The sequence below is a fragment of the Tetrao urogallus genome (genome assembly GCF_951394365.1).
Source record: "Tetrao urogallus genome assembly, chromosome: 1".
NCBI classification, from domain to species: domain Eukaryota; kingdom Metazoa; phylum Chordata; class Aves; order Galliformes; family Phasianidae; genus Tetrao; species Tetrao urogallus.
Window position 1 is genome coordinate 121,294,267 of NC_136813.1, and position 25,232 is coordinate 121,319,498.

Below are 25,232 nucleotides of genomic sequence, written 5' to 3' on the forward strand. Positions count from 1 at the left end.
ATTGAGATTCTGTTACATGATTCAATCTCTGCCACTTGTGAATTACACCTATCTTCAGGGATGCATTTTATGCCACTTCTCACAAAATTTTCTAAAACCCTGAAAACTACAGTTCACACTGCAACATGCATACTCTTTCAAAATGTCCTTTTCTGAGTACAGCTTAGATGTTATGTGCCATGGGCATGTGGATTCATGGCAGGAGCATGACCTCTTTCAACCAAATTCAGGAAGTTTCTATAATCTTTTTTGCACACAGTTTCGCAATGGGGCTTTAGAGTGTCTTTAGTAGCTAACTCCACTTGAAGAGAACATTAAATAGTAACTAAACATACCGCAACAAATATTCCACTTGTCCCATTGAAGCTGTCAATCCAACCCTGCAAAAAAAGGATGATAGGTTGCTTATACAGGTTTCAAAATGCTGAAAGGGCTATAGTGCTAAGGTTTAAATTGAGAAGGAATGAGAAAACAGTTAAGACAGCTACCAACCCATCTGGGACAGTTGTCAGGAAGCTAACCAGAATGAAAATATGCTTTGCATGATACCTCATACTATCTACAATTTACCCATCAAGAACACAACCAAACCATGTTTTTAGAAACCACTCCTTTCCTAAAGTAACTCAGCTACAGAAATAAACTCTGGCTTTAAAGCACTACAGTGTCTTGGTGCTGTCATACTTAATAAAAACCGTCAGCATGTTGCGTATCCAATAACACAGATGCCACTGAGACCAATCCGATTACTTCAACTAATTTTTAAAGTAAGGAGGAAAAGATACCAACTCTACTTTTGAATCCCATCCTACTCCAAGCCAGAGAAACTTTCCTGTGTGGGACAGAAGTTAAAGCAGTGAAAGGCTGCATGACCCAAGGTGATTTATGATGCCTAGCAGAATTAATTCCATCTTTCTGAGATGAAGAGGTTGTCCCAGAGCTGTGGCTGTATATCAACCATCTCTGGCACACTTCAAGCTCTATGAAAGGCGAAGGTGACTTTATGTTGCCTTTCTAATTTGGCTGCAATATTAGGGTACATTTAGCCTAGAGAGTTGTTTCAGTCCAAAAGTACAGCTGCATTTAATTGCTGTGTGGATGACACATTTTGTCTGCAACAGGCTCGTACAAGTGTGAATCCAGTGAATTCAACAACTACTGAAGTAAGATAAAAATACTAGTAGCTGAACATGACCTGGGTGCTTATCAGGACCATAATAATAGGATGGATAGATCATGGAAAGACTTGAACCAGAATGCATCAGGAATGTTCTAACAAGTGTTACACCAACAAGCACAGAAACTCTCCTGTGTGCCTGCCTGGGCACTATCCTCTGCATATAAGATTGTAAATTGCAAGTCCAGCATCTTGCATCCATGTTATTCTATCTCTTTGTTTTAAATATGTTCCTTCTACTCATAGACAAAAGTATTTCCAGAGATGTTAAACACTTGCTGTTCTACTTCAGCATAGGTCCCCTACCTCTCTCACATGCTTTCCTTAAACTGGGACACTTGTTTCTCAAGAGGATACTGGCAGAGTGTATGCAGCTGCATTAAAGTATTCTCAGTAGGGAATTGCTGTGGATTAATGCTTACTGGAAAAGGCTCGTGCCAACTAGCTCCCACGATGGACGGCCTAATGATAGCGATGTTCAAATTTCCTTTCTCTTGCTGAATTAGGTATTCAGACAAGGCTTTGGTGTAGGTGTAAGTGTTGGGCCAGTCCCCAAGAAGCTTGGGTGTGATGTCTTGAATGATAGATTCATCCAACCACCTATAAAAAACAAGAAGAAGGATGTATACATAGGTAAGAAAAGACCAGTTAAGACAGGAATCCTCTCCTGAAACAAAGGGTAAGTAAGTCAAAGCCATATAACACAAAGCAAGAAGTGACAAGATTTGGATTTAGTTTAATAGCTCTGTAGGATAAAGGTACTTTTGTCTAGGAAGTACAAAATCATCCTGTTGAACATCCTGCTGGGATGTCCAGCTGAGCTACAGATGTCTATGCTATTTCACTGTGAAGCAATCTCATTTGCTTTATGTTCCTCTGCAGTCTGTTTTCTAGCTGTAACTGGTCTACAATTAGTCTGATGGAGCCTTCCAGTCTGGTACTCTGGCTAGATAACAGTCATGCTCAGTCAGCAGACTCTGTATATACACCCATGTATAATTCAGGCTATTCTTGGTAACCTTGAGTTACTAAACTGAAAAGATTTCAAAAGTTGTAATTGCATACTGCAGCAATAATATTCCACTTGCGCGATTTACAGTGTTAGATGTTCTTTTCTATTGGTTTTCCACTGGCTTGTTCACACAGAAAATTAGGAAATTGCCAGTGTTAGCTACTTTTAATAGAAAAAAGTAGAGAAAAAAAAAAACAACAAACAACAAACATAACATCCACCAAGTAATCTTAGTAAGGTATTCAGGTAGTGATGCATGCACCTTTAAAAATGTGGCCCTTACCACTGCAGTGCTGCAGTGAGAATCTAAGACTCAAAGGCTTCCTCCTGGCACACCAGCAGTGCTTCCCCGGTCCTGCCAGAATTACAGGAACTGGCTGTACTTCCAGAGCCCTCACACACTGCTGCCAATCCAGGACAGATTTCCAACAGTCTGATGCTGCACCACAGAATCAAAGATTAACTCCCATAATCCAATTTGTAATTAAGTCAATGGACTTACAGTTCAGACTAACTGCATGTACTTTTCACAGGGGCATTGCAAGGATACTGTTGTCTGCAGATCCTCATTTCACCCCTCCTTATCTTGAATTTCAGACGGTAATGAGGTGGAGATTGTCGTGCCTGGCAAATTACTTGATCACATCAACTTGGATATGCAAATACCTGATCATGGCATAGTGCTTTTCAGATGGCTCTGACTATACACAGCTTATTATACTGCATCAAGATTTTTGTGTGAGAAAACACTGAATCATTGTAACTGTCAAACAGTGTCCAAAGAAGGGTTGATTTCAGTCAATCTTTAAGTTTTAGAACTAGTTAAAAATAATCTGTCATTTTTAGCATCTAGAAATGAAACTTATACAACTGAAAAAAACACCAACCTCTGCAGGCACAAATATTTTCCTTTGAAACCATTATTACCATGTCTCAGAAATAAGGCAGAAAAATTGAGCACAAGAAAAGTTAAACTAAACTGAACTAAACTATGGGGCTATAAGTAGCAACACAATACTGGCTCAATTTACAAAGCCTGTTTAGACAATCACAGCCTCTTCAGGGCCACAGCTAAACTGACATTGTCTAAATCTGTCAAGCAATTAATTAATCGTCTTCCAAAAGGAGAAATCTATTTCTGCAGCACCCGGAGGAAGACTAGAATGAGTCAGGAGCTCAGATAGAGCTGAATATGAGGTGGCTTTTTTGTTTTTGTATAAATACATACACATATTTAAAACAAGACATACAGGTTAGGAGTCCTCAGAAAGCAAAAACAGGTGTAGAAGAAGCAATTTCTCCTTTCCCTCATCCTTCCAGACAAGCTTCTGCATTACTTTAAGTGTTCACCACTAGGAGCATGCTTATGTGTGCCCCAAGAGCACTGTCCTACCAGGTGATTTGATCTGCCAGCACTGCAATCACAGACGCGCTGAGCTGACAGTTCAGCAAGGCAAACTGTTTTCAGTCCTTCAGTGACCTACTTTGAAGAATCTGAAATTCTAAATCATAAAGCAACTGCTTTTGCTCACTGCTGCAATTGCTCCATAGAAAAAAGAAATGCTGATAAAAAAATAAGTAGTCTCTTCTTCCACCACAAACATGCACTAAATAACTCTATCATAGGAAAACATAGTTTACTGTGTTAATCACTTTCCGTTAATACGACACTCTCTTGTAAGTGGTGACAGACCTACATTTTCTGCAATACAATAATAATAACAGTTTTACTTCAGCCCACACTTCACTGTGTGCTGTGTTCCTTACCTCAGCATACCCTTCAAAGCTGATTTCCGTCAGCTTCAGATTAAGGCAAAGTTTGCTTGATGTGTCAGATTATATGTTTCCCCCAATGGCCTGACAGCACTTAGAAGAATGACTTCTGATTTGCTCAGATTAAGCCTGAAGTTTTACATGCAGGTAAAGTATAAAAATATAAGAAAGCAGGGATATAACAGCAGCAAAAGAACAGAAAAAGTAACAGTTGGAATTCTACATGGATTTCACCTGAATACAGAATCATAAGTAGATACCAATTATATGGCCAAAAATAACACTGAACTTAGTCCTTGTGGGCTTGTGGGATCACAGTTTCTGCTGCATTCTCTTCTACTTGAACTTTCTCAATGAGTTAAAAATTCACACTGCACAGCACTTGTTCTGTACTGCCCTTCTCTTTCTTATCTTACCTCCTAACATCCCAGGGAGCTTCTGCTTCCTGCTCCTCCATGCATCTCCCTCACACATTGCCTTTGATTTTCAATTTCTAAACCAATTACCCTGAAGGCAGTTATTTTCACTGAGGCCCACCTTAATTCAATGCCTTTGAGGGCTGTGACTGTCTTCACACTGAGCCATTATACTTGCACCTGCAAACACTGTAAAGAAACATACTATTCTAGCTGAGGGCATGCTCTGAAATTTATCTCAGTAGAAGTACCAGAAGGTGGTTAACTTCTGGAGTAAAAACACAGGAAAAACTGTAAAACAAACCAAAAATCCAAGCAAAAAGCAAGGAAAAAAAGCCTCTTATAACATGACTAAGAAACAACAACCAAACATACTACAAAGAAAAACACATTGAAGAACTTATTTGAGACCCCAACCTCTGTCACTCAACCCGTCTTTTAAATATCTTTCTCTTTGCTGTGTATACAAACTACAATAAATTAATTCTTACTATCTTATCTGAAGCAGCTGAAGTAGCAACCTCTGGGTTAGCTAGGCAATTCTACATGTTAAAGATTAATGTTCAGAATGCTTTGCTGGAGTCTTTTTATCTGAGCCATCAACACTAATTGTTTCTGAAGTCACAAGTGGTGGTAAGATTTTAGGAGCAGTGATATATAATATTGACAGTGATGAACTCCATTGGACATTATAAAACCGAGTCACCAGGCAAAAAGTTGCAGCTGAGCTTCCCTGCAGATAAATGTAAGGTAATGTATTTAGAGAAAAGCAGGCTAAACTGTTCTTAGAGGTTGCTGAACTCAGGGCTGGCAGCCACCACTCAGCAAGAGCTCTTGGGAGCACAGCTGAGAGTTCCACGTTAGCCCTGAATAGGGCAAATGCTGCATATACTCCTGTGCTATAACTTCAGGACATGAAATGAAACCATGAGGATGGCACTTTGAAACAGATAAAAGAAAGCTCATTTTCACACTGTAGTTAGTAGAATTTGAGAACTTATTACCATAGAGGAGTTGCAGAAGCAGAGTACCAGAAATTTCAAAAAGGGATTAAAAAAATTAATGAATTCAAAAATGGAATTAAAAATAATAGGATGCAACACCCTTCTTGCAATGAGGAATGTTACATCAGATTACAATGAGCTTGCTGCACAGAAGACCAATGGTATCCTGGACTGCACCAGAAGAGGGGTGCCAGCAGCGCAATGGAGGCGATTGTCCCTCTCTACTCTGCCCTCATGAGGCCCCATCTGGAGTGCTGCATCTAGGTCTGCGGTCCCCAACACAAGGAAAGATTCCAGGTTTTTGGAGAGGATCCAGAAGTGCCACAAAGATCATCAGAGGGCTGGAGCACCTCTTCCAGGAAGACAGGCTTAAGAAGCTGGGTTTGTTCAGTCTGGAGGAGAGAAGGCTCCAGGGACACCTCATTATAGCCTTCCAGTATTTAAAGGGAGATTATAAACAGGAAGAAAATTAGCTTTTTACATGGGTAGATACTAATAGGACAAAGGGGAATGGGCTGGGGGGATTGGAACCTGATGATCCTTGAAGTCCCTTAAAACCCAAGTCATTCTATGATTCTGTGATTCATTGGTTCTGGTTTCTGGGAGACTACAAGGGGAATGCATCACTGTGCCCAGGCCTGTGCAGTTACCTTGAAAGCTTTGCCACTGTTGAGGGCAATGTAGTGGGCCAGGCAGTCCAACACTAATGTAATAAGGCATTTCTTACATATTTATCGTGCTCTGATAAATGACAAATAACTATTAACTGGAAGTAAACACATCCAAGACCAGGGTTACTGGAAGAACTGAAAAAGAAAACACTGATTTTTACTAAGTTTTGTGGAGTAGCACTTTGTAAAATTATTTCTTTTGGCAAGAATCAAGAAGAAAGAATTTATACCAGCTCTCTGGGTTGGTAGTTCATAGGTTAGTTGCTTATATCACACAGATGGAATAACACTGTTAAATAAATGAAAACAAAGTTACATCTGTAGGAAAATTTTAAAGATAAGGCTTCCTGGGACTTTTATCAGCACATTTTGTTATTTTTAGTAATTAGTCTTCATTTTGGCAAATGAAATTAAACACACCTTTTTGTTGTTTCATCAAATTCCTAAATATTCACTGTGATTGAATTGTGGTTCTCAACAGAGAACAGTCCTGCTTCTGTGGATGGCCTAGCAGCTTATTTGAAGAGAGTTATCCTGAGGAAAGTAGCCCTTACAGGGTGAACTCAGCAGGCTCGGCTGCAGCCCTTGGGGGCTCTGTATCTCTTGGCAACATTTCCAAATTGTTTCTAAAACAACCTATTTCTGACTAATATCTGTATTGCTCCAGCTTAGCATAGCAGAATTTTTGTACTACGTAGAAACAATGCTGATAATCTGGAGAGAGAAAAAAGTGATTATAAGGTATACAGAAACTTTCAGATCTCACTAAGCTAGCAACAGGGCTGAGTACTGCAGAAAGCAGCAGCACAACTTCATTCCTGGTAGCAATGCACTCATGTATAATTTAGCACTGGACTGTAATGAAATCACTATGTCTTTTTAGAAATGGTGTGTGAAAAAATGTAGGAGTAACTGAAATGACAGACTTATTAAGTATGTTTTATGTTGCTTTATAATTCTTTTGTATTTGGAAAGTATTGGTAAGCTCAGCCTAATGAGTTGTTTCTACTTACTCTACTAAATCAAAAAGCTTCTTGGGTTCAGCTGGAGGTGGGTAGATGATTTCATCTATGCACTTCCGCACACAGTTTGCATAGGCAGTGGAGATGTGGATGAAAGCTTCCAGCTTCTGCATCTGCTGGGCCAGTTCTAGAAGCCTCTGTGTGCCCATTGCATTCAGTTGCAAGGCATGTCTAAAGAGGGCAGGGAAAGAAACAAAATGCATTTCACTGGGAAGAATTTATCATATCCAAACCCTTCTTCCTGACAAATAAAAAACAAATACGGGAAGGGGTCACAGGTAACAGCACATTTGACCAGAATGTGTTCAAACAAAATCATTATAAATGGTGTAGTAGCTTGACAGCTGCTGGTCACAATGCTGATCTTTTCATTCACAATGTGGTTTTATTTGTTCTCAAAGTTGTTTTTCTAAACTCCAGTCACATTCTTTATCACCACTGAGGGCTGGCCTAGGTTTCTTTATGGTTTTACCAGTTTGTACGTAGCATATGCTCCCATTGCACTGAAAGGAGTTGAAAGTATCAAACAGCAACATCTAAAATAACCTTCAGAGAGATCCACTGATCTAGCCACAGGATGCAACTGAAATATTTTTATTCAGTTTGAAGGTTCACAGGTAACATTTCAGTAACATGTCTAAATCTGACATACTACTTGCCACCTTCTCTTGGAACAAATATTTCCAATATACATGACCACTGAGTTGCTGTAATTTCTTTGGTCTGCACTCAGCTTTCTCCTTAGGTGGCCATTGCTAAACCAGACACATGCAAGGGTTCAGAAAAGAGTCCTTGAGCCCAGAAATACAGGTTGATACTGAAAGAGGCCACAGTGAGAGATAACAAATTCTCAAGGAATGGGGAAAAGATTGATTAAAAAAGAAGGCACAAAGCATCCTGGCTAACAAGTCTGACCTTGAAGGATCCACACTGCATACTTGCTATATCTCAGTGAAGAAACACTCAACTTTGTTGCACTTTCCCATACAGAATGGAAAAGGCTAAGGAATTTGCAATCTGTTCAGCCCTGAATTAGAAGGTTTCAACACAACAAACATAAGAGACTATGTATAATGTTGTCCAGTAAAAGGTATGCTAAAGAAATTAATTATACAGTCACTGAAGTGAAACTGTAAATAGTCCAGATGAATGAAGGCAGAAGCTAAGGGTATGATTAATGTTTGGATCACAGTATCTCAACCCAGAGATACCAATTTTAATAACATGGTGCTATTAAGTGATAGTATTTTGTATAAATTTCTGTTTTCTCGTCACTTGTCTCTCTTGTAGAATATTAGAATATTTCTACTTTAGTTTCCTTTCACATTAAAGTTGCTTTTTCATGTACATTTCTATTGCACTGTAATCTTTCTAAGATGGGATGAATACAATTGCACTCCAAGTGCAGACTCAGCATGAATTCCTAATGGGAAAGAGTTCCTTTATCCTTGTATGGGAATATTATCCGTGGCTATTTAGTTTTTTTATTTTTTATAGTTTTTTTTTTCCAATTTATATTAAAACTGCATCTACTAATATTTCAATATAACAGTTTCTCACATTTCTGCTCTCAATAACTGCATCTGGAGAATTCCCTAATTCCTCCATATTGATGCCAATAATTCATTTAGTCACTACTTTTCTAGTATCTTGATAACACTGCCTTTGTATCACATTGAACTTGCTAGACTTCTCATTTAGACAAGGCTCATTTCCATCTAACATCTTCAAACATTTTGTCATTTAATCATAGTGAATTTTGCTTGTTTTCATATGGAGATTTTGACAGATCAGATACAATCAGTGTTCAGATAGCCTCTACACTGCCTCGAAGCAGAAGACTATTTAAGCTTTTTCTTTTAATTTCCTTCTAGCTATCTCCCTTATTAAAAGTTGTAGTTTCTCTTTGATGTTATATGTCACTGTGGTGTATTTTTATTTTATTTATTTATTTATTTATTATTTTGTATTTAGTATAATCATTCCTCTATCAATTCAAGAACATTTATGGATATTAATGCAGAATAGTGCTTTGCTCGTTACAGCTTGAGATGCTTTTATAAATGGAATTGCTTCCTTTCTGTTGGATTCTCTAATTAGTTGCAGCTACTTATGGTGGAGGTACAGGGTGGCTATCTATTTAGCCTGCAAAGGAGCAAATGAAGACAGAATATCAATAATTGTGTTTTCTATTCTCATGGCTCTAGGATTTTTCATGAAACTGGGAAGATCTGGCAATCCAAATCAGCCACCTCAGCTTGCTGATCTAAATTATTTGCACAGAAGCACTTACATATCCCATTTATTATGCTTACTTTTTCTTTTTTAATGGAAAGCCTTCTCTGAAAAGGCTGTCCCAAGGGAGCTGTTTCAGAAATTGTGTATCTATTTTGAACAGTTAATTACTCTGAATATTGGATATTTTAAATCTTGTGAAAGGCTATTTTGTTAAACATAATCTTATTTCCCTCTTCAGTTATTCATTGACAAATAAAGGCCATTAACACTAACTAGCTTTAGAGATACACATAACACAATTTCGTTTCAAGCTGTCTCCAGCTAGTTCTGCCAAAACATTTCCCTCTTGTTCTAAAACATTTTTCTCTACGCATTTTAGGTCATTATTTACTCTCTTACCATTTTACAATCCAAGCTTGTCATATTTCCTTCTGTTCCCATGGAAATCTGCCAAGTTACTTCACTTCTGAAGTACACACGTACATGACATTTTTAGAGCATTTAGGAAATGTACGATAAGTGCAGGACTACATGCTGCATGAAAATCTAAACAAAGATTATTGCAGCTATTCAAGAGATGTACTGAATACTGTAATATGAACCACTGTGCATTCTGAATAATGATTAGCAAACACAGAAAGCAGAACATACTTTAGGGGTTCATCAAAGCGTACTGTTGCTGCACAGTGGAAGACAATATTGACCCGGGTCAGAAGCTCCTCCTCATCTTCAGCACTGATGGCCAACTTGGGCTGAGTGAGTTCAGCATTAATAGGCTTAATCTTCTCATGGAAATTAGGGCAATCTTCTCGAACCCTGTCAAAGACCTTGAAGCACAGAGATAATGTACAGAATTAGGCTATTGAAATCACTTTGATTAGTAGCCAGTCTGATTATGTCAGGCAATGATATTGACATGAAAGAGAATTCCCCCTCCCCATTCTTTCAGAGACAACATACAAGCAAGATGACAAAATAGTTAATTCATGTGTTTCCTTCCAAGGAAAAATTTCATAGGAAAGCAAACAAACCAAAAAAAAATTGCAGGAGGGAATGCAGTGCCTTGAAGAGATGAATGAATCTTATCTAAACCACTCATTTCTTGGGGCAGCCACTGAAATTTCTGTATCTCCATATCTTCTTGCAACCAGTTTTTATTTGACCTCAGGGACAACCACAAACCACAAAGGAAGCTAAGGAGGAGGAGGGCAGAATTTGGAGTTGGGAAGCCTATGAACTATTTGTTCTATACATTTTCTTCATTGCTCTACAGACGGCTTGAGAATAGAAGATCATGCTCCAGCTCATCCTCTTCCTTAAATGCCATTTTCCAATTTGCACTCTTCATTCATTAAAATAAGTACCATGGGAGTTCTCCTTGGTATGCAAAAAAGGGAACAGTGAGAAACCATACTGCTCAAGTTGCATGACTGGACAAATGTGCAGCTAGCTGGCCTTTCAAGTCATTTTTTTTTATGACTGTTTCATTAGCTCTTTCAAACGCTCATTTTCTTTCCAGTCTTTTGCAGAATGACAAGACTATACATTCCATTCAGTAAAAAGATTCCTACATTTTCATACACTGTCTGCTGGATGACTGGTCCAAAATTAGCATTGATCCAAGAGAGCAGGTATCCTGCAAGATAACTATGAACAGCCTTTCTGAAAGGAATAGGAAACCAGTACTGTTATCACATGAAAAGCGCCCGTGTAAAAATGGCAATTTCCTCAGTTCCCATTTTTACTTTGTAAATTAATTACACTTTAATCATTAGGTCTGAGTCACTGATAAGATTCTGGGTGAGGTTCTGCTTGATACCTGAAAACAGGCAGCTACTACAAGTTCCACTTGGTAACCCTTTATTTGGTTAACCTCAAAGGCAAAAGTGTAGAATCTTGAATTTCAAAGGATTATGTGAATTTGTTACAGTACAATTTGAAAAAATCATTGAATTTTGAATTGAGCAAAACTATAAATGTCTTTTCTAAAGGTTTTGTGTTTCCAGCTAGCGTCATTTCATTTGAACAACTACAACTGAAATAATAGTAACAGTTAAGACCTCCATTTTGGGGGCAGAGAGCCAGCAACAACAAGGGCAGAAAGAATAACAAGAATAGAGAGTGAGTGGAATCAGACTCTATATATAGAGTCTAGTTTTCAAAGGATAACCACACTTCAAAGGTAATCAGCCCACAGACAGAAATGACTAAGTGCTGGGACAAATCACTGGTGGAAGCTGCGGGATACCACTTTGGATACATTTATGAACTGCCAAGATAAGCACTGCCAGGAAAGGCAGGAAATAGCTAGGTCTGTTTCAGGGTAAGAAGATGGACCAGCTGACTTTTCAGTAGCTCTGATTTATTTGGTTGTTTCCTCTGCTGCATAACTTACTCACTAGTAATATTGAGTTTGCATATCTCTTTACTATTACTGTGTCGTTTTCCTGGAGATTGTCTTAACTTTGATCTCTCCAGTGCCTATGGAAGAGTTCTCAGAAGATGTAAGACTGAAGTTATCTTTTAAGAATTTTAAGAACAATTGCTTGTTTGTTTGTTTTATTGCGAAGAGAGTAAAAAACTCCTCTCAGTAAGAATTACTAAGTACCTGTTTTACTCTGGCAAAAATAATGCAAAGGTAAAGAAAGAATATATCAGCCCTTCCTCTATTTCAGTCATAGTGTATATAAACAGACGAGTATTTCTGGAGGGCCAACTTGATTCAAATTCAGACTGATATATTCTGCCTAAACCCATCTCCTCTGCTTGCAGGTAATATCCTCTTCCATTTCTGAGCATTCTGTTAGGTGTTGTCTACTACTACACATTACTCAAAAACTATAGAGTTTCACTCCCTCCAATGATTCACTGAATTCCACTGGAGGAGTAAGTCATTTTCTAAATGGAAGCTCACAAATCAGCACACCCTTTGGAAACCTTCTGGATCACAAGAACATTCAGTTCATTAAACAGGAGCAGCTGTTTAATCAAAGTCTATTGCCTCTTTTATGAAATCTGAAGGTTTCAGACTTGTCAGTACTTCACAGGAAAGTGCAAGAAGATTTAAGGACGAGACAAATGCAGCTTATTCTATGCTTCCTCCTGTAGCTCAAGGAATGCCTAACATAAAGATGATGCTGATTCTACAGTTTAGCAATAAAATAATCTCTAAATTCTCATTAATTCACAAAGACAATGTACAATAAATCCCTAATAACTTCATAAGGCCTTAGCATTGTTCTGTCTTTCCTTTTTGGAAGCTGTCTGTCCATCCAAGATAGATTTCAGGGATAGAAGTAGGCTGGTATACTGCACTGATGGGTTTGTGTGAAAATTCTACCCAAGTCAGAAATAATGCAGAAGTGATACACTATGACAATTATAGTGAGGAAAAAATGTTTGATCGTCTATGTCCAGTACTAAGTAAGTGGAGCAAAATCAGTAATACTGCATTCTGCCTTCCTGAGTATTCTAACACATTCCAATGGCGACACCACAGCCTTGGACGAAAGGGAATAAACAAATCACTGCAGAAAGACAGCTGCTATTTTCACTTTAATCCTCAAAAAAAGGACTCAGGTTCTGCAGAGTGTTTGTGCTGCTATTAGCAGAGGAGAATTTCACTCTGGAATTTGCTGATTTTTTCTTATTTTATAGTTATACAGTTAGGCAGTTCCCATTTATGAAAGTAATATCTGATTTCAATTTACACTGTCAACCTCTTGTGAAAACAACACTTCCAGAATTAATCTCAATATTATATGAGTGTTTTTGACGAGTCTCTCTTTCCCCACTTCTGCTCACTTAAGCTTTGGCATCTGTAATTCTCTCTGCCCTTAAATTATTTATAGTTAAAAGTTATTTCTGCCCATCAGTCTTTCATTCAGGATTTTTTAATACCACAAAAACCTCCCAAGAAAGGATAAACTGCACATCTTTGGAAGGAGCACAGCTGAAAGATAAAAGAACAATCAAACAATGTAAAATGCCAAGGGCTTAGCTTCTTCCTTAGGAGACATTTTCAGTGAAGACAAAATAATTTGAGAAAAACAATTATATAAGTTTGGTAAAAACCAGTGTCTTATGACAGCTTTTTAAAGAAGCCATGGTAGTCCTCCTTTTAGTGGGGCACCACAGTCTTCAGCAAGGAAGAATTAAGAAAGGCCAACTTTCTGCAGCAGGCACTATGCAGCATGGCATTTCATTAAGGAACACATGCAGGAGAGGAAACAGTACTCCTATTTGCTCGGTAATGCTAACGCTTTCCTGAGCTCTCCTCTGATGTGAAAGATGAATCTTCCAAAGCTTTGAATACATATGCTGTGACCCAGCAGTGCCGAAGATCAGCTACTGCTCTCCATCAACCTACTCAAGATCCCTTACTCTGAGAACACCTGTTGGCATTAACAGCTCTTTTAGGAGCCTAATAAAGGCCAAGTTCATGCTTGCTCACTGGCAGGATCAAGGTCAGGTGTCTAACTAACTGAGGGTGGCTGACCCAGAAAGCACAAAGATTTAAAAAATGGCCTAGAAAGGTTACTTTCTCTTTTCTCCCATGACACGAAAACAATTTTGAGGCATTCAAATTACAGTATGTTAACCAGATGTCAGTGTTTTTATTTTTTCTTCTCCCTTTTTCTTATTTTTCTGAGAAAGATCAATGCAATGTGGTGAATAGTGGGGCCAAGCGTTTAACAGAATACCAGCCTTCTCTAAAAGGATTACCAGAACTTGTTAATTTGCATGATAATATGCAGATTTTACGGCATTACAGTATGAGAACTCTTAAAATGGAGGAAAATTAGGCAATTCCACAAACTGCATCATAGATATGAGGTATTGCTGAGAGGATTAAGGTTGAAAGAGATCAATTAAAAACAATAACAGACAACAAGAAGTAAAACAAAGCAGAAAGCTTTCATCTTCTCAGACAGAGAAATAGAAGGGATTGCTTAGCATAATTCAGGAGAATATAAGTATTAATTACTTCTGTAAAAGGAAATATATTTTTGCATTTTTGGCACCAATGAATAAGGGTCTGCATGCTACACTCATGAGTTTACTCCAGTGAAGTGGCCCAGTGATTCACAGCTGCTATGATGGTGGTATTGCTAGGAAAATGTTGCTCATGCAGTCCATATTTCACTGGCCTGAACAGATGGAAGTCAGGAGGTGCCAAATCTGGACTACACAGTGGGTGTAGTAGGATGGTCCTGGTGTTATCATGTTACAAGAGAAGGGTTGCTTTCTTCTTTTGTCTGATTCTGGAAATTCGAACCTTCCACTTAGTCAGTGTCATGATGTAGTGGTCAAAGTTCACAATTTGTCCAGGTTCCAGGATATCCAGAAGGATCAACCCTTTCCTATACCAAAGGCAGTGCACATCACTTTGCCCACTGAGGGCTTTATCTTAAACTTCTTCCTTGATGGAAAATTCATGTTTCCACTCCATGGACTGCTGTTCTAGCTCCAGTTCAGAGTGGTAACATGATGTCTTGTCACTGGTAATGATACAATTTAGGCAATTGTCACCTTCTGCCTCGTGTTGATTCAATAGGTCCCGACAAACATGCAAATGATGTTCTTTCTGCTCATGTGAGCATTTGTGGTACCCAGCTGGTGCAAATTTTGTCATATTCCAACACTGCCACCATCATTTCCAAAGCACTGAAACCAATATTCAGATTTGTACACAGTTTCCTGGTTGTAATCTGTTGATTCCTGTGGACAAGCAGATCGAGATGCTCTTCGTTTCTTATTGTGACTTCTGCATGTGGCTGTCTGGAATGTGGCTTGTCTTTCTTGTCACTGTTGCCACTGTTGAAACATACGTACCATCCACTGTCTCTCACTGTGCCAACATCCACTGTGTAGTCTCCACAGATGTTCAGCAACCATCAATTAATATCAATGGATGCCATTTTTCTGCATGGAGAAATTCAATGACACACCTTTGCTTCATACGCACTTCTATGGCAGACACCATTTTGTCAGACTGCCTCACTGCTGCCATTCATCACACAGCAACAAAATTTAACAGAATACTGGCAGGAAGATTCAACCACATACCACCAACATCCACATCTGATGTCGTGAGCTAACATAATAAAATAGAAGATATTACTTTTGAAGCATCTCATGTACATAGATCAACACCCTAGTGCAGAAATTCTTCTCTGATTTCAGTAGTAGCATCTTAAATGGACATGAATGACCAGCATGAATATAACCACCTGAAGGTAGCAAGGGCATGGAAATAGCTATTCAGAAGCCTAATTTCTGAACTTTTGATCTGACAAAGCAGCTTATCAAATACATTCCGGCTTGCCACTGATGAAAGTCCTCCAACAGGTTCTTGAATGTACATGGCTACTTTTAGAATTGCCACAGAAGCAAATCTGAGAAATAACATAGTTGTTTCCTGACATACAGTAATTAGCTTGCAATTAATTTTTAGCCTGGTACATTTCTAGCAGTAAGCACAAGGATTGTTCAGTCAAGAAATGTGTGAAAATCCAGCTCAAGTAACATTAATCAGGATAGTCCCTTCTTTTCCCTTGCACACTCTCTGCCTCAGGAAGTTGCTTCTAAGTATGGTTCTTCTCAAGGCAAGTAAATCATAATTCATCTAATCGGTTAGAAAGTATACAGCAGGGTGCTCCTCATTATAAGAAATCAAAAGCCTTATGCTTCAATTTAGAGTTATTATTTTCCCCTGAGAAGAGCTCATGTAGTGGAAATACAACATTCATGACCAACATCTAGTACACAAAAGCTGATTATTTAAAGATAAAGACAACATTAACAAAAACTTTACAGACAGTAAATATGAATATAGCTCAGCTAAGGTTAATGTGATAGCCAGCTATTTAGGATGTGTTTGCATTTTTAAATGGCCAATTACCTTGAAAACTGGCTGCTGACAAAGTAGGCTTTTTTCCAGTATAAATATTCAGATTACGTCAGCAAATCTGTAACTAGCTCTTTCCAAGACAGGCATGGTAGACAGAACTATTAGGGACTTGACAGACATGTCTGTAGACTATAGTACCACCATGTAGGTGGGTGGACAAGTAAGTCACAGAGAATACGGATCTTTTTAAAATTCACTGTAGACATTTCTTGTACCCCTGAATAAGTAGATAAGTATCACTGTCAGAATTTGATGGCATGTTTGACATTTTACACCGGGAAAGAATTAAGCACAGAGAAGGAGAATTGTAACACTTCAAGCTTTTCCTACAGGATCAGTTTAATACAGTTCTTCCCACACATTTTCCAGAACTGTTTTCCTTCTCATTCCTCCTCCACAGTAGCTATGACCCAGTGATGTGAGGAGAAAGGTGCAAGGAGAGTCAGATATCAAAGGATGACAAGAGCGTGTGGCTGTGTCTTGAGTCTCATCCATTTCCCCTTCTCAGGTTCCGCCATGTAGAATTCACAACCAGTTACACAGAGAATTGATGTATGTACTTGAAAGCATTAATAGGTAAAAGTTATAAAGATACAGGATGTTAATCTGCTTTTCCTTACCTACTGACTAAATTACAGATCTTTGAAGTTTCACTGCCAGATTTACTTGGGCACCATGAAACTTCAGGAGTGTTTGTTGGTCCCCAAAGACCAAACAGCCAGGAGCAAAGGCTGGGCCGAACACAGATGCCTACTTCTTGGAGAGATGACATTGTAACATTTCAAAATACCTAAGATCAAGTTGATTTTTAAAAGTCTATGGAGATGGGTGTATCTAAGAGCTAGACAGAACAAGGCTGAGGGGAGACCTTATTGCTCTCTTCAAATATCTCAAAGGTGACTGCAGTGAGAGTGGGGTTGGTCTCTTCTCACTGGTGACAGGTGACAGGATGAGGGAAAATGGCCTCAAGTTGCGCCAGGGTAAGTTTAGGTTGGATATTAGGAAAAACTTCTTTACAGAAAGGGTTGTTAAGCACTGGAGTAGGCTCCCCAGGGAGGTGGTTGAGTCACCATCTCTGGATGTGTTTAAAAACCATTTGGATGTGGTGCTCAAGGACATGATTTAGCAGAGGGGTGTTAGTTAGGGTAGTATGGTTAGGTTGTAGTTGGACTCGATGATCTTTAAGGTCTTTTCCAACCTCAGCAATTCTATGATTCTATGATTCTGAAACATGCTATGTACCTCTCCTATGAATATATAGAATTCACCCGTATAGTCATCTCACTGGTGTGGTGCAGGCTTTTGGAGAAGTGAGGATCACACGTAGCCAGCAGCTGCAAAGAATACTCTCAGACACAACTCCCTTACACATGAAGAATTGTGGGGAGAACCAGGTCAGTTACAGGTATAGACAAATACACATCTGGCTGACCAGGTATACTTGGCTCAATAGATCACAAAGAAGATAAGATGATGCAGTAAAGCCTTACAAATGAGTGAGCTGCAGTCCTGGCAACAGGGAAGTCACTCAGCCGTTAAGTTCCAGAGAAGTTAGTGATATGAAAAAGAGACTAAATGCAGCATGATGAAATCTTCAGCCAGCTGTGAAACAGCTGACCTAGCACAATGCAATCAGCTGACAGGCTGTACTCTGCACAGCAGTCGTTGTTTATACAAACGGTCATGCCATCTGATGACTAGAACTGGCTGAGCTTCACAGCAGGCCTAGGTTCAGCCTTCTGGTGTTTCCATACAGCAGATGACACAGACACTCACAGTTCATTGTGCTGCTTTTTAGCGAAAACAGACGTCTGCCAAAAAAAACAGTGAGTGATCCCCACATCCAGGCAACCCTATCTCAGTTAGACTCTCTAGGTACTCCTCCTTCTACTGTAACACTGTTCCTAAATAGGACAATCACATTGGTTGCCCCACATGTATTTCAGACAGCTAGCACATAACCTGTACTAAGACATAAAACTGGCATGCAATTCAGAATCTGGTTTCAAGGACAAGTGCACAGATGCTCTAAGTAAATCTGGGAGAGCTGGGATACATAACCGTGACCATGTACCCCACAAATGCAGTAGTTGTGTCAACACAGGGTGAATGTCCTGCACTTCTATGTCCACTTCCTTAAGATCTCTGACCTCTTCCCTTCCTCTTCTAGAGGAGAGATGCCACCATGAAGAACACAACATTAAAATCATAAAATCATTTCAGTTGAAAAGGGCCTATGAAAGCCATCTAGTCCAACTCCCTTACAATGAACAGGGACACCTACAGATAGATCAAGTTGCTCAGAGCCCTGGTCAAATCTGTTCATTTAAGTGTAATCATGTGAGTATTTTAACATCATCATAGAAACATTACATGCAATACATATAGTAAGCAAAAAAAATTTAAAAATAGGACTGGAACATTTTTGGGAGATGACCAGAAGATAATCAAATTTATGAGACTAAAAGCAGGAACATATAGGAAGTGGATGCAATTGTGAAAAAGAGAGTCTAGTGAAGAAGAAAATAGTTGATACTTTCTTAAAGATGATGAAATGATGGCTTAACCATTATAAACTGATTTTCTGTAGTGTTATTATTCCAAGCAAGCAAGAAATTAGAGAGTTACAAATAATTCTTGATTGCCATCCAAGGAAAGTTCAGATTAAAGAATTAAAACTTTCCTTAAGAAGATGGAACCATCTGTCAAAATAGTGTTCAGTTACTTGCAACGCCAAGTGGCTCTACTAGCACTTGTAGCAGAGATACAATGTAATTAATGACTCTGATTATAGAATCATAGAATCAATTGAATTGGAAGGGACCCTTAAAGGTCATCTAGTCCAACCCTCCCAGCTAGATCAGGTTGTTCCATCAATCTTGACCTTGAGTGTCTCCAGGGATGGGGAATCCACTACCTTTCTGGGCAATCTGTTCCAGTCCCTCATCACCCTTATCATAAAAAACTTTCCGCAGATTCAGTCTAAATCTCCCTGTTTTAGTTTGAAACCATTTCCCCTTGTCTTGTCACAACAGACCCTGCTGAAGAGTCTGTTCCCTTCTTTCTTACTATTATTTCTTATTATGGCCAATTCTCAGAAGACTCCATGGAAATATCTCAGAAATGGTTGCAGAATCACACATGCAAGCCTGACAGCTGGATTCACATCTCAGAAATTTACTCTCAGTCCAACCTCTCAGCACATTATATAAAATATGGACTGGTTTCTGTATATGAGACCTCCTTCTGACCGTGCTTGGTTTGTCCATAATAAATGCTGCTAAAATTCACCTCTTCCTGGAATGGATATAAATAACTGTAACAAATTATCCTGATATAAAGAAAAGGCAAATTTAGCCTATGAAGTCCATACCAGATTTTGACACATGTACTCCTTTTTCCAGTATCTGGGGTCTCATAAAGCAGAAGGTGTACTCTTACTTCAGAATAAAGACACCAGTGGCTAGGAAGTCCAGTTACTGCCCGCATGTAATAGTAACACCCTTTTCAGGAGTCAGTGCCACTCACTTCCCAGTACAAAGATCAGAGTGTTGCCGCAGATGGCTCAGCAACACCATGTGAGAATTTTCTTCCTTTCTTCTGCAATCCCAATTGTACACCTGACTATAATGCTTTAACAGCACTGATGGCAAGAGACAAGCCAGCTCATGTTTCACAAGATCTGCAAGATTTTTCATGTTTAAGTAAAAGATGAGAACGAATCACAGAGTCATAGAATCACCAAAGTTTGGAAAAAAACTCCAAGATCATCCAGTCCAAACACCTATCACTAACATTTCCCCACTAACCCATGTCCCTTAGTATACATCTACATGTTTCATGAACACCTCCAGGGATGGTGACTCGACAACCTCCTTGGGCAGCCACTTCCAGTGACTGACCACTCTTTCGGAAAACAAAGTTTTCCTAATATCCAGCCTGAATGTCTCCTGGTGCAACTTGACGCCCTTCTCTCTAGTCCTGTCACTAGTTACACAGGAGAAGAGTCAAACATCCACCCTGCCACAACCACCTTGCAGGTAGTTGTAGAGATGAGGTCTCCCCTGAGACTGATCTCCTCTAGACTAAACAATCCCAGTTCCCTCAGTTGCTCTTCACAAGACTTGTGCCCCAGGCCCCTCACCAGCTTTGATGCCTTTCTCTGCATGTATTCAGGACCTCAATGTCTTTCTTGTAGCGAAGAGGCCAAAACGCAGAGCACAGTACTCAAGGTGCATCCTCAACAGCACTGAGCATGGGGAGACAATAACATCCCTGCTCCTGCTGGCTACACTATTTCTGATACAAGCCATGATGCCATTGGCCTTCTTGGTCACCAGACACGCTGCTGGCTCATGTTCAGTTGAACGCTGACTAACATCCCCAAAGGTCCATTTCCTCAACACAGTCTTCCAGCCACTCTGCCACAAGCCTGTAGCACTGCCTGGAATTTTTGTGGTCAAGAGCAGGACCCGGCACTTAGTCTTGTTGAATTTCATCCCACTGGCATCATGCCAGTGATCCAGCCTGTCCAGATCCCTCTGAAGGACTGTCTTTCCCCCAGGAACATTGACACATCCTCCCAACTTGGTGTCATCTGCAAGCTTAGTGAAGGTGCATTCAATGCCCTTGTCCAGGTCATCAATAAAGATATTAAACAGGATAGACCCCAACAGTGACCCCTGGGACACACCACTTGTGACCTGTCGCCAGCTGGATCTAACATTCACCACCACTCTCTGGGTGCAGACCTCCAGCCGTTCTTTATCCAGCAAAGAGCGTACCTGTCCAAGCCACAAGCTGTCAGCTTCTCCAAGATAATCTTATGGGAGACAGTGTTAAAGAATTTGCTGAAGTTTGTGTAGACTATGTTAACTGCCTTTCCCTCATCTACCAGGCAGGTCACTTGAACACAGAAGGAGATCGGGTTGGTTAAGCAGGACCTGCCTTTCATGAACCCATGCTTGCTGGGCCTGATCCCTGGCTGCCCCACACATACTGTGTGAACTTACTCAAGGTGATCCATTCCATAAACTTCCCTGGCACTAAGGACAAGTTGACAGGTCTACAGTTAGCTGCATACTCGTTATGACCTTTCTTTTAGATGGGAGTTTGGTTTTGCAGTCAGGCAGGAACAATAGAAATTTTCTTTCTCTCCCTCTCTCTCCCTTTTTTTTTTTTTTTTTTTTTTTTTTTTTTGGTAGAAGATTCAGATATTTTAGTAAGGAAGAAAACACACATATTTTAAAGAGGGTCAGGAAAGCCATATAGAGTGACTCTAAGCCAAGCTCAGGTTCTAGCTGTTAGAAGCTGCTGAAGGGTAATTAACTTAACCATCACTTGACCCTGACTTACTATTTTTGGCACTCTTAACAGTTGTTCCAGCTAAAACCATACCGTTAAAAGTTTCTAGTCAAAGGATCTGTGACTCAAGACATCTTTCACAACGACATCCAATCTTCATCTCACAGAAGTCCAAGAATACCACATGTCTACAAAGAGAAAAGCTAGTTTTCTCTGCAAGAGTATTTTCAGATCTCATCCCAACCAATAAAGATCCAAGAGGAGAATTCATGTAAGCTGAAATGCCATTCATGTTTTCTGCATATCCTGCCACTGGCTTCTAGAATTAGATTTAAAATAATTTTAGGCTGACACATGGGAGAAAAGCAAGTAACTGCGCTAATTATGCTTCAGGTGTAACGAGTCACTTGCCCATGTGTCACCAGAATGAGCAACATTTTCTGCTAGTTATTGAACAAGCTGTTGTTTATATGCAAACGTCTACCCATCTGTCTGAGCAGGGATTACCACCAGCTAGCCTATGTCCTCTATACCTGAGAAGATATAAAGTACTTGAATATTTTAATATACTGGTGGAAAATCCTGGCTGAAGGAGTGAAGAGGAAATACCCACAGCCAGCTATCTGTACTGAAAAGTATCTTTCATGCCATTTAATGTTTCACAAACAAGAAATGCACAGTGATCTGCAGATGACTATTTTCATGAAGCTATATATCCAAATTATATATTTAACTGAGGAAGTACAACTTTTCTCTAAATTAAGTTGACATCTGCTCTATTATATTTTGTAGAAGTAGATCATCAGTTTCCCAGATTCCCTGGGAGAAACAGACAAACAGACATTCAAACAAAAAGAACCCCAGTGCTTAAAAAATCTACTCCAAACTACACAGCCTGTGAAGGTAGCAAACATGGGGCATACAGATTTCTGTAGATGGTACTACAAAGTGATGAGGTCCAAGGTAGAGGTCCTGCTGGAACACCAGGACTTGTAATCAGCTAAAGCCTTTGCTGGGAACAAGAAAAGTGATAAATACAGCTCAAAGAGAGCAAGACTGCATGATCCCAAAACCAGAGTATGAAGGTTACTCTGGTGCTCTGATAAGCAGACTGCAGAAGGTATGAAACGGCTTATGCTTAATTGGCACTGGGTAGAAGAGTCAAGGCTGAAATAAAATGTTTCGTCTTGGTGAGTGTATATGGCAAACAGTATACTGCCAGTATGAAATGGCTAACTGCAGAGGAGTGTTGGGGTGCAAAGTCTTCTGAAGTCACCTGTAACCAGGCAACCACATAATTACTATTCCACAAAGTAAACACTGCCTAAGTAACAGCACCAGACAAACCAACAATGGGAATGGATGCAACCAAACCAACAGGATCAATTATGGAAAAATTATCATGGGATAGAGTGCTAACTTGAAGGGATTATGGATGGAGAAAGGGAGGTGCAAGAGTGCAGTAAAGGTGGATCTAAAGTAGAAAAACAGGAAAAAAAAGGTACAGAATCATAGAATGCCTTAGATTGGAAGGGACCTTAAAGAGAATTCCTGTCTCACAAGACACCTAGTGGAGCCTCCACCAAGGTTCCTTACATAAGGGGACATATGTAAGATGTGGTAGGCAAGAGTGGAAAAATGAGGAACAGATTTTCATCTTAGTACTAAATAGTGGAAAGTAGACCTGTAATTCAATAATAATTGGGCGTTACTCGTAAGACTTGAGTGATTATTATAGCTCTATGGCTGTATGTGCTTTTGGATTAATTATCATTTAATTACTCTGTTAGTCTTGAAGAAGTGTGCTGCTTAATTAAAAAAACATACTTCTTAATTCTGTTATGTCTGAAGCCTCTACCAGAAGGGGAAAATCTGACACTCAAAACAACAAATGACCACGACCTTCAGCTTACCACCCTGAAGTATGAGCTCTAGCCATTAATCACTAGCGGCAGCCTTCACCCCATCTCCAGACAGATGCTCAGCATCCCACTCAATCTCTATCTTTGTCTTTCCACTAAATGATAGCTGTAATCCATAGGATCCAAATAACTTTCACAAAAGAAAAATACATCAATCTTTCAGTTCTCTGACTTGCTGTGCTCAGCTCAGGACATGTGACTTTCCCACTTTTGTACAGGAAAATGGCAGAACTGCTGCTGTATTATGAACTTAAGAGTTTGGAGAACTGCTTCATGGTGTCATCCTTGCCTGTGAACCTGAGGAATCCATGATAGAATGAATAAATCTCCACTGAACTCATAACTGTGATAGAAGAAATCTCATATTTTCTTGTCCCTCATCTACCCCCATGCTTTCCTTTTGCAATATCTTTTCTCTGGTACTACAGTATCACCTCCTTTCAATCTCTTTGGGACCTCAAGTATCACATGCAGCTGGCTAATAGATTTGTGATCCACTGATCATCTACACAGGTAACAAAGCAGGAAAGTAGAAATACTGCTGTGTTACAGCTGTGGAAAATCTGTGGTCTTTGAGGTGGCCTCATGCCTTAAGAATATTTTTTTTTGTCTTGGACTCTCTGGTAGTATGTAAGTTAATGGCCAAATATCTCTTATTTATATTCCTCTAGCTTCAAAGGTACATTGTGTTCCAAAACATTTTTTGCCGCAGAAGTGTTTTTAACTCACCAGTTAGTGGAACTCTGAGGAAAGAAGTAAGGAAACAAGCTGTTTCTCTGAGGAAAGAAAGGAATATTCTAATCCATATAATTTTCTTTATATTGAACATTTTGTTTTAACTCATGCCTTCCAAATGAAAAATATTCTATTTTGGCATCTTCTCTCTAGGGATAATAGCATAGCTATAATCTCCCCTTCATTTATTCAATTCATCACTCAGAGCATTGAAATTTTGTCCAATTTAGATAGAGTAAAATGTACTAAATCAAGAATATCTTCCTTTTTACACTGGAAGAGATGGCTCTCCAAATCACTGTTATCCAAATCACTCTCTCATATCAAAATGTATCTCCTGATAAAGCTCAAGTTGTATAACAGTATCTGATCGTTAGTCTTTGAACTAAGAGAAATAACACCTCAGAACGCTGACAGTACTGGAGCCAGCTATGCCATATGAGGTATGAAGAACTGTGCTGTACCATTATAGGAAAAGAGACTTATGAGATCATATCTAAGATTAAAATCCAATTTTGAAAGGATACTGACCTAAATTTAGGGTTGCAGTTTTTCATGGAAATACGCACTTTCTTGAATGTTGTTCCAAAGTCTTTGCCAGTTTAGGATATGATTTTACAAGGCTGAATGCCAAGTATGAAACATTACTGCAGGCTGTTTTGTATGAGTAGCTTTTTGCTCTACAGTTAAATATCAGCTACTGTAGCTAAGAATAGTTCAGAGAACACGCAGTCATTTATTTAAAAAATGGACTTGTTTACTGTAATCCAAAGAGAAGTGCTTAAACAGCAGCACCTGGAAGTGGCACCTGCACAAGGTGCTGTACTACTGACAAGCTCAAACAACCCTGTTGTGATTGTTTCAAACATGGAAAGTGAACTAAATCCTTGTTTTTTCAACAGGCTGAATCTTTGATCTACCCATTGTTTGTGAGGTGGAAATGTTCATGTAAAACGTGCCACTTCTTTCACAAATAAAACAGCAGCAGGGATACTGTTCACCATTCCTAATGGAGATGTTTCCTTGCTTCTGTAATTTGCCTTCA

General features: G+C 39.3%; 1 protein-coding gene across 1 annotated transcript in view; it reads right to left on the minus strand.

The window, feature by feature from the left end:
- Window positions 1-25,232, minus strand: part of FAR2 (fatty acyl-CoA reductase 2) — a gene marked incomplete at both ends in the record, with an annotated part of 78,218 nt that overhangs the window by 23,612 nt on the left and 29,374 nt on the right. The window contains 4 exons of the mRNA XM_079547906.1: window positions 336-380; window positions 1,600-1,777; window positions 7,067-7,246; window positions 9,965-10,140. Coding sequence (XP_079404032.1) covers window positions 336-380; window positions 1,600-1,777; window positions 7,067-7,246; window positions 9,965-10,140 — 579 coding nt within the window. The remainder of the gene's footprint in view (window positions 1-335; window positions 381-1,599; window positions 1,778-7,066; window positions 7,247-9,964; window positions 10,141-25,232) is intronic.